Below are 15,643 nucleotides of genomic sequence, written 5' to 3'. Positions count from 1 at the left end.
TGCCTGTGGCATCTTCTAAAGTGGCTCTGTAGTTGCTCTTTTTGATAACCATTCAGATACTATTTGCCAGGTAATTAATTACATCAGGGGGACAGCTTGGAACTATAGATAATGTGAATATACTTGTGGACTCAAAGTAGAAAAGATAATTTCCCAATGACTGAATTCTTCTGGATCTTAGGATAACTCAGGTTGCAAGGGATCTTAGGCAGTCTCTAGTCCAACCTCCAGCTCAAAGCAGGCCAGTTGTTAGGTCAGACCAGGTTGCTGAGGTTTTGTACTTGAAAGCCTCCAAGGACTGAGAGAGACTGCTAAATCTCTCTGGGCAACCAGCTCCACCACCTGACTGTCTGTTTTCTTTCCACTGTGCACTAGCGCACAGAGCCTCAGTGACCTCCCAGTAGGTACTGCCAGGCTGCTGTAAGGTCCCCCAAAGCTGTCTCTTCTCCAGGCTGAAAAAACCCAGCTCCCCTAGCCTCTGCTTGCAGGCCAAGTGCTATACCACCCTGGCGACCCTCCACTGAGCTCATTCCAGTTTATCAATGTCTTTACTGTATTGGAAGCCCCCAAAGCGGACCTTTCTAGATGTGGTGTAAGGAGTATGAAGTAGAGAGGGATGATCACTTCTCCTGTTCATACAGCCCTGGAGGTGGATGGTCCTGCTTGCTGCTGGGGCACTGCTGGCTTGTGGTCAGCAGCTGCCCCGCCAAGACCCCAAGGGCCATTCTAGGGGAGCAGCTCCCTGAACATGGGGGGCCCAGCCTGTGCTGCTGCAGGGCTGAGGATGAGGACAAGGGATGTTTGGGTGCATGTGCCTCCTCTGAGGGTAGACAAAGATGAAAAATGTTCACCAGACTTGAACGATCTATACAGTGGCTTGTGTGTGCTGTGCACCTTTGAGAGCTTCAGCTAGTTTTAAGTAACTTTACCTTTGCTTTACAGGTCAGCATGTCCAAAGGTGCCTGACAATGTAAAAAGCCCACCTTGATCTATAAGTGGTTACACTAAATGTAGTACCTGCAAATTAATTTCTCACAGTATTCTAAGCCTGTCATTGTTTACTTTTAAACAATTGTAGTTTTTAATTTGGTTACTTTTTATTGTGTTTGATTTGTTTAGAATTAGAACAGCTTTATTTAATATATCAGCAATGGGTACCTCAGTCAGTGAATGGTCTGGTTCATTCAACTAGAATATTTTTGTTATCTAAGAATCATAGAATGTTTTGGGTTGGAAGGGACCTTAAAGATTATCTAATTCCAACCACCCTGCTGTGGACAGGGACACCTTCCACTAGAACAGGTGGAATCTCCCAGCTGTGCTGCTATCCTGGTAATTTTTACACTGAATGATTATTTAATCATTAAACCTGAAATTTCTAGAAGTGTCAGGGGGACTGCATACAAATTAAAACAAGATGTTCTTTAGCACTGCTGCTTAAACACAGGGCATTTATGAAGGAATACCGTTTCCTTGGGGTTCCTTCAGCTTTCTCTGTGGCTTTGATTATTCCCTCTAAGTTTTATCACTAAAAGAACATTCTGCTACAAATGACTGTTTTGGCTGAAGAAGCAAAATGCTGCTCTGTCTTACCCTAAGGGTTCATTTATTCTTTGATATTTAACAGAGTTGTTGCTGAAGAGCATCTGTAGGTACTTCCTTTCCCTGGAGAAAAAGACTGAACTGTAAGCTTGAATTCTAGCACCCTGCAAAGTGAGACGTTAACACTTTGTTTAACTTGTACTGTAATTCTAAGAGCTTTTCTGAAAAGTGGTTGCCTGGGATACACAATATCCTGGGATATTGGTTTCTGTAAATGTAAGGTATCTGGCTCAGGTTAGGATCTTTATTCTTTTTCCCCTACAAATTTAAAGGAATTGTAGTTTACAGAGGGGGCATGTGTTATGTCTCTTCTCAGGAAGTAAAAATATAAATAAAAGTATTTCCTCCCTTCCATTCAGTAAGAATAATTTAATGTGTATATTATTTCCCTGAAAGTATGGATCTGTTTTGCATGTATAGCTGACCAAGAGGAAACTGAGTTAGAAGCATGAATTTTATGTTTCATTTTCAAAATGGCAAGTCTGCTTTTATTCTGAGGTTTTGTGGTGTGGATTCAGTTGCTGAGAAAGTTGCTGCATTTGCACTCATGAACTTTCTCCTGTTTGACAGTTTAATTTTCTGCTGGAAAAATGTAAGGTCGTGGTTTTGCAGGGGAACACAAGAGCTGGTCCCAGTGGAGATTCTGTGTATTAAGACAAGAGACTATGAGTTGAGGTTTGTGTAAAACAAAGAACTCTGCGTAAAATGGAGAATACTGGAACAGGGACTGGAATATAGCAGCAAAGTATTTGTGGAGATGTGGTCAGTTTTTTCTAACCTAATGTGATGTTTAGATTAGAGATTTGTTGCAGAAGTCTGGAGGCCATTCATGCATGTATCACGTTGGTCGTTTCTTCATTAAGTGGAAAGAGCACAATATTTCTTGGTCAGCTACAGGTGGATGAGTGTGCTTTTGTTATCAGTGATTTGGATATGGAATAGACTGGAAAGTCCAAAACAACTGTTTTGGCAGTCTGAGGTTGCTTGAGGTCACATTGTCAGATGTTCATCAATGATCTTCTGCTTATATTGTCAGTTTTCCTGGGTTCATCTTTAGCCAACTTTTCTTCAAGTGCAGTGTGGTTTTAAGTAGGTACTGAGAAAAAGGAGTTAAGTGGTGGTGACTGGCATAAAAGAGTAATAGAACTTGGAGTGTCCTACATGCGTTGATGACACCTCATCCAGCCTTTCTGCATCTTCTTATAATAGTATAAGACAAGAGAGAGCAAAACAGCACTATGGACATCTGCAGGATCCATAGATACAAGAAGAAATAAAACCAGGTTTACAGAATGCAGGAAAAAGCTAGGTTCGCATCAGTTTGTGTGCTCACCCGTTTAGTCTTTTGAATACAGTAGTATTTTGTTCATAATGGTACCAAATGTGTATGTGTGGGCAGAGTGGAGGGTGTTTAGAAAGCTGGGAATAAAGATGTATTTTTTTCGGTCATCAGAATACACTGTCTGCATTTACCTTTGGCTAAGGACTTTCTGGGAAATCTTAGTTCCAAGTACTAACAGCTCATTATCTGAATGAGTGGAGGTTTGTTTTTTGGATAGTTTTGTTTTGTTTTTTTTCTTTTAGAAGAAGATAGTTCTGTGAGACCTTGATGACTTCTTTCTTCACGCAGTTATGGACAACTTGTGTTACTAGGGAATATAAGTGTGGTAATCTGTATTTTCAGGGTAATTACAGTCCCAGTTCTTGGTATTGTAATATTTGTAGTCCATCTGTTGTCTTTTACAGTTCTCTGCACCGTTAGGGATGTAGGTGAGCATGTAGTGATTGCTATGTTGGGCACTTGCTTTCTTACCTTAGTATGTAGTACCAGTATTATTTCATAACAACAGTTTATATTTTGACTTTGAAAAAGTAAACCAGCATATATTATTTCATAGTTATGATTTGTCTTCTAAACTTCCTTTGACTATCTAAAGAGAATCCTGTCAGCAAGTCTTAAATGGATTTTCTGGAATTGTTCAGAAACCAGATGTTCAGAATCAACCTTTTCAAAACTTGGCAGAAATATTTTCCATAATGTTTTTTGTCTACCTGTCTTCCTGTTTTATCTGGAACCTGTTTAGTAAATTTGGTTTATCATATTTCTTTTATAGAGGATTATATGAGCATGATTTACCCATTTGACCAAAGCCAACATATCTAAAATCAGCATGCTAAATTTCCAGGAGACAAGCTCCTTCAGCTTATTATTGTATTTCATTTTGCCTAACAGCCTGGGCCCAGGAGGAATGAAGAGCATCTAATTACAGAGTGTTTTGGAATGTAGGGCGCTTTGAAAAATAGGGAAAGGTGGGTTCAAGCTTCCTTGCCTTAGTCCCATATCTAGCTAAGTTTGCTATAGCAACCATTCTTTTAAATGGATGACTCCACCTCATTTTTAGGTTCCTATGCTCAGCTTGCTATTCAGAATCCCATATGGATGCAGGGTTTTCTGTGAAGCCTGTTGAGATTTAATTTTGTACTCCCTTAGCAGCTCAAACCAAGTCTACCCTGTACATGGGAACAGTGGTTTTGATATGTGCCTCTGAGGAGTTCTTGGAATTACGACTTAATTAGATATCATTCCAACGGTTCCTAGGAGTATTCTAGGTTTAGTATTATTTGTACCTTCCTCATTTTGCTGGATGATTGATCATACTGCTATTGGGAGGTTTTTCACCTTGTCTTGGTCAAATCATCAGTTCAGTCCGCTGGCAGGACACTGAGACAAGCTTGTTGGAGCCAATAGTTTTGGCTTTGTACCTAACCTCACTACAGTCACTCTTTGCATGGTCTTTGCTTCGGAGGTCACCCTCTCTTGTCTACCCTTAATCTACATTTTTTTTCTATTTTCTCGAATCCTTTTATATCTTTTCATGTCCTGTCATCAATGATTATGTTGTATGTCACTTCTAACCATTTTCTTTCCCTTACTACATCATTCTTCTAGCTATCAAGATCTTGTGTTAGTCTTTAAAACACCGGCATATAAAATAGCTATAAATATGTGGTTCCTTAAAATAACCACCTTCTTTTTGTTTTACTAATCTTTGTAACTCTTTCCAGATCGGTAACACTAGTCGCTCTCCTTTCCCCTCTCTTCACCCCAGTCCTGTTAAATCAGGGTGGTGCTTGACTGGTGTACCTGGTGACCTGCTGGCAGACCTGCATTCTGCTGTTCATTTTCCTGACTTGAATTCTGTGTTTCTTATGCTTTTTTGGTTCTATTCCTACTTTTCTAACTGCTGCTTTACACAGAACAGGCACTCCCCCTCCTCCAATATGTAAGAGTACCTTGGAGAAGAGCGTCTTTCACCTATTCCCCTTCTGTATGTCCTTACTTACCTTATTGTGGTGGGTTGACCTTGGCTGGACACCAAGTGCCCACCAAGCCGCTCTATCACTCCCCCTTTTCAGCTGGAGAGAGGGAGAGACAAATAGAACAAATGGCTTGTGTGTTGAGATAAGGACAGGGAGATCACTCAGCAAATACGATCATGGGCAAAACAGACTCAACTTGACTCAGGGTCATTCATTACCAATCAAATCAGAATATGCTAATGAGAAATAAAACCAAATCTTAAAATGCCTTCCCCCACCCCTCCCTTCTTCCTAGGCTCAACTTCACTCCTGATTTTCTCTACCTTCTCCCCCTGAGTGGCACAGAGGGACAGGGAATGGGAGTTGCAAAACAGTTCATCACAAAGTGTCTCTGCCGCTCCTTCCTCCTCACACTCTTCCCCTGCCCCAGCGTGGGGTCCCTCCCAGGGGAGACAGTCCTCTGTGAGCTCCTCCGAAGTGGGTCCTTCCCACAGGCTGCAGTTCTTCATGAACTGCTCCAGTGTGGGTCCCTTCCATGGGGTTCAGTCCTTCAGGAACAGGCTGCTCCAGCGTGGGTCCACCGTGAGGTCACAAGTCCTACCAGCAAACCTGCTCCAAAGTGGGCTCCTCTCTCCATGAGTCACAGGTCCTGCCAGCAGCCTGCTCCAGCACAGGCTTCCCATGGGGTCACAGCCTCCTTCAGGTACATCCAGCTGCCCCAGCATGGGCTCCCCCTTGGGATGCAGGTGGAGAACTGCTCCACTGTTAACCTCCATGAGCTGCAGCAGGACAGCCTGCCTCACCATGGTCTTCACCCCAGGCTGCAGGGGAATCTCTGCTCTGGTACCTGGAGCACCTCCTCCCCCTCCTTCTTCACTGACCTTCGTGTCTGCAGGGTTGTTTCTCTCACATAATCTTGCTTCTCTCTTTCGTCTGCTGTTGTACAGCAGTTTTTTTCCCCTCTTAAGTATGTTATTGCAGAGGCGCTACCACCGCTGCTGATGGGCTCAGCCTTGGCCAGCAGCGGGTCTGTCTTGGGCCCGTCTGGCATTGGCTCTGTCAGACATGGGGGAAGCTTCTGGCATCTTCTCACAGAATCCACCCCTGTAGCCCCACCCTGCTACCAAAACCTTGCCATACAAACCCAACACACTTATTTACTTCTGTGATTTTATGTTTTGGTTTGGGAGGTTTTTTGGGTTGTTGTTTTTTTTTTTTTTTTTTTTTTCAAATAATTCCCAGTTCTTTCTACCCACCATGTCCTATGTCTGACTGATTCTTACATCTCACCTTCAATGTCTTCTCATAACTCCAAAATCTGAGTAGTTCCTTTCTGGCATATCTCTCTACTTACATTTTTCTCCCATTTTCTATTTTTTTTGTTCTGTTGTATTAATAGTTTCATGTTTTACTCTGCTAGGTTTGTAAATTCAGTGGTGTCTTTCTGCACACATCTTTCATATTTAACACATCATCAAAACTAATAATTTTTAATAATTAAGCCCCAAATACATATATTTCATTTACCAACCAAAATGAATGCCTCCTTTTCAGGTATTTTGCAAGGTTGAGGGCAAGACATTCATGGACAAACCAAAGGAGAGATTAAAAGAGATTAATGGGTAATAAGTAAATTTGAATGTCTGTTTCCTCTTTAAGATATTCATTATACATAATTTTGCCATCAAGTTTGAAAAATTTGGCTACAATAGTTTTCAGAGAAGTGGCTAAGTATGCTGTTGACCACTTTAGTGTGCCTTCAGATGTGTTAGAACTCATATAAATAGTTTCTTGCTGAAGTTTACATAGTTTAGTAAAAATCAACACCAACTGTTTTACCATTTTTGGCTCTATTATATGAAGCTTGACATGATGTACAGTATAAGTTACAAACACTGTTAGACTGGACAGATAATTACAGGCTGCTGTTGTGGTTTATTACATATAGTTTCCTTAAACTGCACTACTATGTTACTAGTTTAAAAATGCAAATATATATATATACACACACATATCTCAGGCTCTGGAGGTGAACAGTTGTAGTTTCAATTTTTAAAATGTTTGTAGCAAATTGGGTTTCAAAGCTGTTTAGTATTTGAAATGTATTTAGAATCCTGAAAAATAATCAGATATAAAATAATATTAAATCTGATTTTATAAAGCAGATACAAAATAGGCAAAAAGATTAGGTTGCAGTGTTCAGAATGTGTTTTCTTAATAGTTGCAATTTATATTTGTTCACTTTCTATGTAAGGGATAAGTCTTCTAGTGGGAAAATAATGTACACTCTCTGAGATCTTCCTGATGCTGACTTTTCAGTAAGAAAAAAAATCTGTAGTTGATGGCTCTGAAGTACTAAATATAGGAGGAAGAGCTGGATGGGTTCTGTTTTTATCTTATATCTTAGAAAATATGAAGTTGAAATGTATGCAAAGATCTCTGTATCTGCTCAGACTTTGTCATATATTTCAGATATGCCTCAAATAACACACTGTAGCATTGTGAACTGCTTGGACTGCTATGTTATGCTACTCCATATGTTATATTGGGAAAGCTTATAGAGTAAGTAGTATAGTACATGGCAAACTCTTCTAGTGGAAGTGCATCTTACTTTTGTAACGGTTTTATTGTTTAATAACTACCTGCAGTGTTCTGGACACTATAATGTGTGTTTGTGCTGGTTTTCACTGGCCAGACAGATAAAGTCAAGCACTTCCTGAGAAGCCAAGCAAAACTGTCTCCTACCATCAGGCAGAAGCCTGGTGTTTTTTTTAGCTCCATCTTGACAAATTGCACAATTACAGAAAGTACTGAAATAGGACTAGAAAGACGACTAAGTACTATGTAAGTCCTTAGGGAAATTCTGATAAAGCCCCTTTCTGGTTTCCTATTTAAAAATAGGGAAGGTTTTTCAGCTACTGGTGGTAAAGTTCGAACACAGTGTTTCTGTGGAGGAGCCTATTTAGTGACTCAGATCCTTGTGATTTCAGGGAAGAGCATGAATCTTTGACCCAGCCATAAGCATGCTAGCTGTGATGCAGAGTGCTCTAGAGTCTGAAGTACAGGAAGGTACTGCAGTCCTACACATCACGATTTTCACTGTTATATACCAAATAATATTAAGGAACTTGTGCAAAGGTGCCCACACATGAATAACTCAACTGGGATAAAGTTATCCAGAAATGGCTTGTGTGGGCCACCATGTTTCTTCAGACGGGCTTTCATAGTGTTCAGTACAATCTTGATGAAATCCCTGCTTCGGTGTGAGGATTGGTGAAATATGAATAAACCCAAGTGGACTTTTGAACGGAGACTCCTTGGGCGACTCTGACTCACTACTGGCATAGGCCTCATTCAAGATGCTACATGCTATATTAGGCACTTCATGTTATTTAGAAATGCTAGAGGAAATATCTTCAAAGTCTGACTAACTAGAAATAGCTTCAGTAGCAGATGGACAAGAAAAAATACTGTAGAGAAGTTGATTGTACGAGTCTTTGATTTCTTGCAAGCATGTAGTGCAGGCTGAGCAAGGTCTTCCAACTCTGGCAAAAGGTTTTGCCATTGAGCTGCGTAGCTGAGCACAAACCTGGTATTTGGTATGTGTTCATGAGTGTCAGGCTGTCTTTGGAGAATTTTAGTCTATACACTGAAAGCAAGAGTAGATAACTGTCCTTCATAAGCAGCCAATCTTGAAACGGACTGTCTTGGCAGTGCTCCCAAGATGGATTCAGTCAGTCTCCACCTAATGAACTGAAGGCCACCTTCCTGATAATTAAGAGGAAACAAGCTGCCTGGATTTTGTCCAGCTTTGGACTTTTAGGCTGGTATCCTGAGCAATTAGTGATTTTTGTTAGGTAGTGGACCACTCAAAAGTTGTTACCCAATAAATCTGGTAGATTGGAGGGGAATTTCTTCAATTTTTGGTTTGTTGCATGTGAGAAAATTGGAAGAATATTCATGTCTCTGTGATTGCCAGACCTTTTTTCTGAGCATACATACTTTTATTCCAGTTTGGATAGCATTTGTAATGTAAATGCTCTATGTCTAAAATAGTAATAACACGGAATTGCAAGGTATCAGGCATTCTGTGTATTAATTCACCTAATTATGCCTAAATAAAGTTTCAGTTTAGTGACCCCATCAGGCGTAGGTGTTTCACAGATGCCTTCTTTTTGACAGTATCATGGACAATTATAGCCTCGGCAATCATGCTTTGTCCCAAATTATCTTATATTTAAAGTAAACTTAACTCCTTGAAATAGTTTCGGGGTTTTGCACAAGTGGTGGATCTCAGCAGCAGATCCAGTTGGTATTGCCTTATTATATCATGTGTAGAATCAGATACCTCATTGTTCTCAGAGTAGAAAGTTGATCTTTCTCTGAGTTGTTCTTCAGTCCTTATGTTTACTTACAGCTCTCCAGTCTCATTATCCATCTGATCCAGTGAAAACCAAGTCTAAAAATAATACAGGACTTGATAGTTGCAAGCATCAGAGACCATGACCAGTTATTTCTCATTGCTACCATTGCACAGTGTTGCTTTTGTTTAAATAAAAACTACTTATGAAATTGGGATTTTGGGGTGCAGGGTTGTCTTGCTAGTTCCTCCTGCAGTGTTAGGAACTGATGAGATGTTAAAAAATGTGTTTCTGTATCACTCTGGAGGTCCAGCAGTATTTGCTGTCTACTTTGGAGCTAGCACTTGCCATGCAAGGAGTCTCTGTGTACCATGTTTCTAGTCTGTGTTTAGTAGGTGAAGAGAAGTACATCCTGACAAAATGGAAAAAAAAATATCACACTGCCATTAAGTCACTTTAGCAATTTTCATACAGCTAAACCAGGGAAGTGGCATTCTTGCTGTATGAGCATAGCTTTCATAGTTACGGATGTTTGTAGGGATGTATGGCATGCTGGTGTAGCTACAGTGAATAGACATGGTCAGGTTCCAGCCTGATAGTCATGCTGGAAAAACTGTGGTCTTGGTTTACCCTGAATGGGATGAAGAAATATTTCCACAGCTCTTTTTCTCTTGTAAAATTCTTTGTAATACGCTTTATGACTCAGGGGTTCTGTGCTTTGGAAAGGGTACACACATACTGATTGTTTTTCCTGCCATGTTTTGAGTATAATACATTACTTTATTATTATATATGAATTTTCATTCATTTCATTGTTTATAGCTTCTTATCTCCTGATACATCAAGGGAATAGATGGACCATTATGTTAAATTATAAAAGCTTACCTCCTACTGACAAAGCAATCCATCTAGAGTTGTGTGCAGTTTTCAATGCATGTGTATTTTAATAATGCGCTGCCTTTTGACAATTCAGATTTTTCCTACAAATACTTTGCGTTGATGTATTTGGGCTTGTTTGTGTCAATCTTGGGGAATTACATGTGAAATGTAACCCTCAGTTGGAAGAACTGAATAAAAGTAGTTTCATTTAGTTGATCTTAGCAACCAATGGAGAAATATGTACAGCATTTATATCACTATTTTTAATGCCATAATTATGCATGGAATGAAATAGGTCCATAAGAACAGTATTATGACTGATTTTTGAGCAATGATGTGAGTATTGTATTCAGCAGTGACACGCAACAAAAATGTGGTTGGCCATTTGAGTGTGATAAAGTCACCACATACTCTGACTGTGCTATGTACTGTGTACTGTGTGGAATGAGCTGGAGAGGTAGTAAACTAAAATACTGAACACTATGAGTATTGCAGCCACCAGCAGTGGAATAGTTCAGAATAATTCATGTCTCTAGTGCCAGACACAAAGAGATGGGGACCACAGACTGTCTTCCTGGAATATATGAAATGAGTAAAGAAGGTGTGCTAATGCATGAGCAACCTGTCATCATCATTGGATGATGAATTTCTTTGTTTTCCAAGAAATATGAACTAAATGGAGAAATGGGGGGACCAGTCTTACAGCTTGTTATAACTAGCAGGACTCATTGCAAGAGGGATTGGATTTATTTCAGCCAATTAGTCACATTTTTAATTAATCTCATCTTAATCTGGACATGTAATACAGGTCAGATGAATTGCTTCATAAATGCACCAGTTTCTCTCCTTTGACTGTAATTGGAAGCCACATGGCTTCTGCAGATGTTCATGTCTATGTAAGAGGCATCTCATTTAGTTTTAGATGGTTTATGTCATTGGGATTCTCATGTGCCAAACCCCAGTGTTCATGTCATGAAATTCAGTGGACTGTAGTAATGTCAGAGACCATATTTCAAGAACAGAAGTAAAATGTATCAGGTTTTTTAATGAGACATCTTGTGGTATGCACTTAGAAATTAATGTTACTACACTATTAAAGTCTGTAAGACAGGCTACTGGAATAAGCAATGAAGGAAAGGAAATTTCATATTTAAAACCACAGAGCCACATCATTACTATAATGTTGAAGTTGTGACCCAAATGAAAGATGCATCCTTGATTATGGCAAAAAGCTAAGCCAAGGCAAAAATAAGTACAGAATTGTAACCAGAAGTTTCTCATCACAGATGATAAAAATAAAGCATTTTAAAATTTGGGCAGATGGGCACTGGCCAGGAGAAACTGCAGTTCTTCAACATACTGTCCATAATCAGCGATAAAGAAGAAATATTTAATCAAGGCACCTGCTGATAATAGTTAATGAGACTGACTGAAATGATCTTCTAGCAGGGAAGAGTGAAGTTAGAGCAGAGACACTAGATGACAGAGTCAGGACCATACTCTCTTTTTGGACAGATCCTGCTTCAGGCTATGTGAAAGGGCCTGATAAGATGATTCAGGATGGGCCTGGATGAGGCTAAATTCAGTTTCTTTTGTGTGGTCTGGAAAACTTAAATGTTCAGCCAGGGTCTCTGAGACCTGTCAATTCTGGGATAAACAACATCAAAGCTATTAATTTGAACTCCTGGTTTGTATCATTTTTTTCATGTAGAGGTTTTATTGGAGGTAAGGTCAGGATGTAACTGTACCTCAGGTTGAGACAGACTATTCATACACCCAGCAGCACACTGTAGTGTAACACAGATTTGTTGACTCCCATGTACACGTGCATGCACTAGGGCATAGAGGCTAATACCAGCTGAAACAAAGGAGTGATTTACCTTATGATGGGTTATGGTGCTTACTTGGCATGTTATTATTGCTTCTATTTAAATAAAATCCCCATAAGTTTATTTTAGACAAGATTGACATAACTCTAGGTACCATAAAACAGTCAGTAGGAACATTTTGTTTATAAAGAGGTTAAATATTACAGTTGTTCAACAGATTGCAGACTTCCTTTTGTGGGCATTTGTAATTATTTGGGACCTAATCCAGTTCCTAGTAAATTTGGTAGGAATCTTTCAGTCAGTTCCAGAGGGACTTGTATCAAATTTCTCTAAGTTTTTGAAGATGCCAAGTTTTATAAAGTTGACATTTTAGTGTTTAGTGTTTCCTGGGTGCCTGGTATGGTGAGGACCAAGACTTCCTTTGGAACTCAGCATAGTATGTGCAATGATATGCTTTGCCATGAAATTGTCTTAATTGGATGGGGTAATGAGGAGCTTAACGGGTCTACCTGGTCACTACTTTGGAAGTTGTCTGTATAATAATATATGAAATATAGAGAATAAACAACAGAACCTGAAATCTTAATCCATGAGCAACAGTGTGACTGAATTAGCATAGCAAACATGCGGTGGGAGGACAGGGAGGAGGAAGAGGCTGTTGCTGTTGTATATTGAGTTCAGACACTTGTGCTGTGGCCCAGCTGTAGGGGGAGTTGGACATAACTGGTGCTCTATGAGTAATGCTAAAAGGAGAGAAGCTCATGGGCTCTGTCATTATGCAGGCATGGCACAGACCACCAAACAGATTGGGTGGATGAGGATTTTTATTGGCAGAGTACAGGGGATGGTGATGATGGGAGATTTAAATTAATCAGTCATCTGTTGGAAACCAATAAAGGAGAACATGAACTACCCAACTTACAACCAAATTTTGGTACTTAGAACCAAATTTTGAGATGGTGGGAAAAGGCAATTGGAGGGGAAGCTGTTCTATTTGATACCGACTCTGTTCAAGAATAGGGAGAGAAAAGGCAGCTTGAGTGAGAATTACCCTGGGATGACAGAGCTCACAGATTTCGGGAAGGGTAAGAGGCTGAGTAAAATAATGAGAACAACAGGTTTCAGGGGGATATGAGAGGATTGTGGGCATAATCTCTCTGGAAAGGAGTCTGGAGAAAAGAAGTTAAAGGAATTGGTTGTTTCTCAAAGAAAAAAATATAAAGACAAAAAATGCAAATTGGGGCAGCACAGGAGAAGGGCAAAAAGCATAGTAAAATAAATTTGTCTAAAATATAAGCACCTTATTTATATCAAGCACAAGAAGGAACCATCTAGAAAACTAAAATTAGTATGGATTATTCAGAACAGGTGCAAAAAAATAGCAAAAGATTTAGAGAAAAAAAAAAATCAAAGAAGCCAAGGCCAAAAAATGTGAATAAAAGACTGTGTACAAGAAAAAACATGAGGAGTAACAGAAATTGTTCTGGAAGTGTATTTCTGCTAAGAGTGTGTTCCAGGAAAACGTTGCTCTACTGCTTAACAGAAGCATGGCAGTTTTCACTAGTGGTATCAAGGGTATATGGAAAACTCAGCCTAGAATAGAGAAAGGATGAATTGGAAAGGACTTAATGTGTTAGGTGTTCCCAGGTTAGCTGCGCCTGAGACACCGCTATACATGGAAACTGGAAGAACTGGCTAAATCAGTCTCAGTCCTGTTAGCAATTACCATTGAGAAGCTGACGAAGAGAAATGAGAGTGTGAAAGACCAGAAAAATAGTAAACCTGATCCTTAAAAGGGTGGAGGAGCTACAGAGGGAAGATTTCCGAATCATTTTTGTTCCTAGAGAAATAACAGAGAAATATTCAAACTTTTTTAAGTACCTGGAGGAAAGCAACAAATAGCAATCAGCATGGGTTTGTTGGAACTATCTAATACCCTATAACAAGAGATTAAAACTTGTGTATAAAGGAAAAGAAGCAAATATCCTACATTTTCACTTTCAGAAACTTCTGAATGCTTTCTCACAAGACTCCCCTGTAAACAAGCTAGGGAACATCAAGCAGTGTCTTAATGCAAGTTGCATGGGATATAGCTGCAAAAGTGGCAGGATAAAGTAACTCCCCAAACAGCTACTGCTGTTTCACTGTCATGTGTGTATTCCACAAGAGTTTATTTTAGACATTATTCTGTTTTTTCAGTAATAATCTGGATTATGTATTAGAGGGTACACTTATTAAATTTGCAGTTGCCACAGAGTTGAGGATGGATTAGAATGATGCTGGAGAACAGGATTAGAATTAAAAATGATCTTGGCACATTGGAGAAATGGCTTGGGGAATAAGGTAATATTTAATAGGTGTAAGTGCATGGTACTACACTTGGGCAGAATAGCCCTGTACAGGACACAGGAAAGTTAGTTAAGCAGTGGGTTTTGAAAATGATACATAAGTCATGAATATTACATGATGACATATAATCAAGCTGTTGTGAAAAGGGATGGATGGATGAAAACGACATGTAGCCTGCAAAATGCATGGAGTAATTAATCTGTTATACTCTGTACTCTGCTCAGCTCAAATACTGAATCCAGTTTTGAGCATCACACTTCAATAAAGATAGGACTAATTGGAGGGAGTTCAGAGAGTAGCAGTGAGGATAGTTAGCTGAAAAACATGACTTGTAAGGAAAAAATTGAAGAACCAGAATTATTTACCGTAAAAAATAAAAGATAGGTAGGAGAGAAAAGTTTTCAAGTATGTTAGAAAAATACCGAAGCAAAACAAAAAAACAAACCAAAACAAAAAAACAACCAACCAACCAAAAAACCCCTCAAAAACCCCCAAACCTTGAACCATCTTTGACTTACACAGATGAAGAGAATGATTTGATGTCTCCGTCCAGTATGGATAGCTTATATTCTAACAAAGTATTTGTTTAGACAGCAGAAAAAAAAATTCTGATAGTAAGGTAAGATCACTTAGAACAGGTTAGGGGAGAAATTTGTAAGTATATTTATTATAGGTCTTTTAAAATACAGAAAACATGTCCAGAAATTATAGAAGTGTAGATTTGTTTCACCAGCAGTTTGGAAGTGACCTGCTATGCACCCTATCAGCAGTTATCTTCTGTGTTTCTGTAAGGAGTGTGTTACATTACTGTGCATTATTACTGTGCCACATAATACATTTTCTGTGCTGTAAATCTTGTGAAACCATATTGTACTTTGAATTAAAATGATACTTTTTTTTTTATTTCAGTGTGTGCAGAAGCTTACAATCCTGATGAGGAAGAGGATGACACAGAATCTAGGGTATTTAATGCTTTGAGTCAAATACTTACTTTTTCAGTTCTCGGTCATTAAATTTAGGAAGAAAATACGACTGATTATGTAAGTTATATAACCAGCATTACCATTCCTTTCCAAAAGCATCCTTATCATAATGTACTTTAATAATCTGTGGGATTTTCACGTTAAAGGAACATATAAAAATTCTCTGTAAGAGTCACCTATGTAAGACTTGATGTATTATTCTAAATTACCACACCTTTGATATACATAATCTATTAAGGAGACATTTTTGTGCGATTGTATTTGCCCAGAGAGTGCCTGCTTCTGAAAGTACTTATTTGGTGTCCTCATAATCTTGCAG

At 39.1% G+C, this 15,643-nt stretch overlaps 1 protein-coding gene across 1 annotated transcript in view; it reads left to right on the top strand.

Moving 5' to 3' along the window:
- The window catches only part of PRKAR2B (protein kinase cAMP-dependent type II regulatory subunit beta), an 87,809-nt gene that overhangs the window by 52,827 nt on the left and 19,339 nt on the right, over positions 1 to 15,643 (top strand). The window contains exon 3 of the mRNA XM_042793242.1: positions 15,251 to 15,303. Within this exon, the coding sequence (XP_042649176.1) occupies positions 15,251 to 15,303 (53 nt within the window). The remainder of the gene's footprint in view (positions 1 to 15,250; positions 15,304 to 15,643) is intronic.

Source organism: Tyto alba, unplaced genomic scaffold, assembly GCF_018691265.1.
Source record: "Tyto alba isolate M040663 unplaced genomic scaffold, T.alba_DEE_v4.0 Super-Scaffold_2, whole genome shotgun sequence".
Classification (NCBI taxonomy): domain Eukaryota; kingdom Metazoa; phylum Chordata; class Aves; order Strigiformes; family Tytonidae; genus Tyto; species Tyto alba.
The sequence above is the reverse complement of the archived record's forward strand: the minus strand, read 5'-3'. Positions and strand labels throughout refer to the sequence as shown.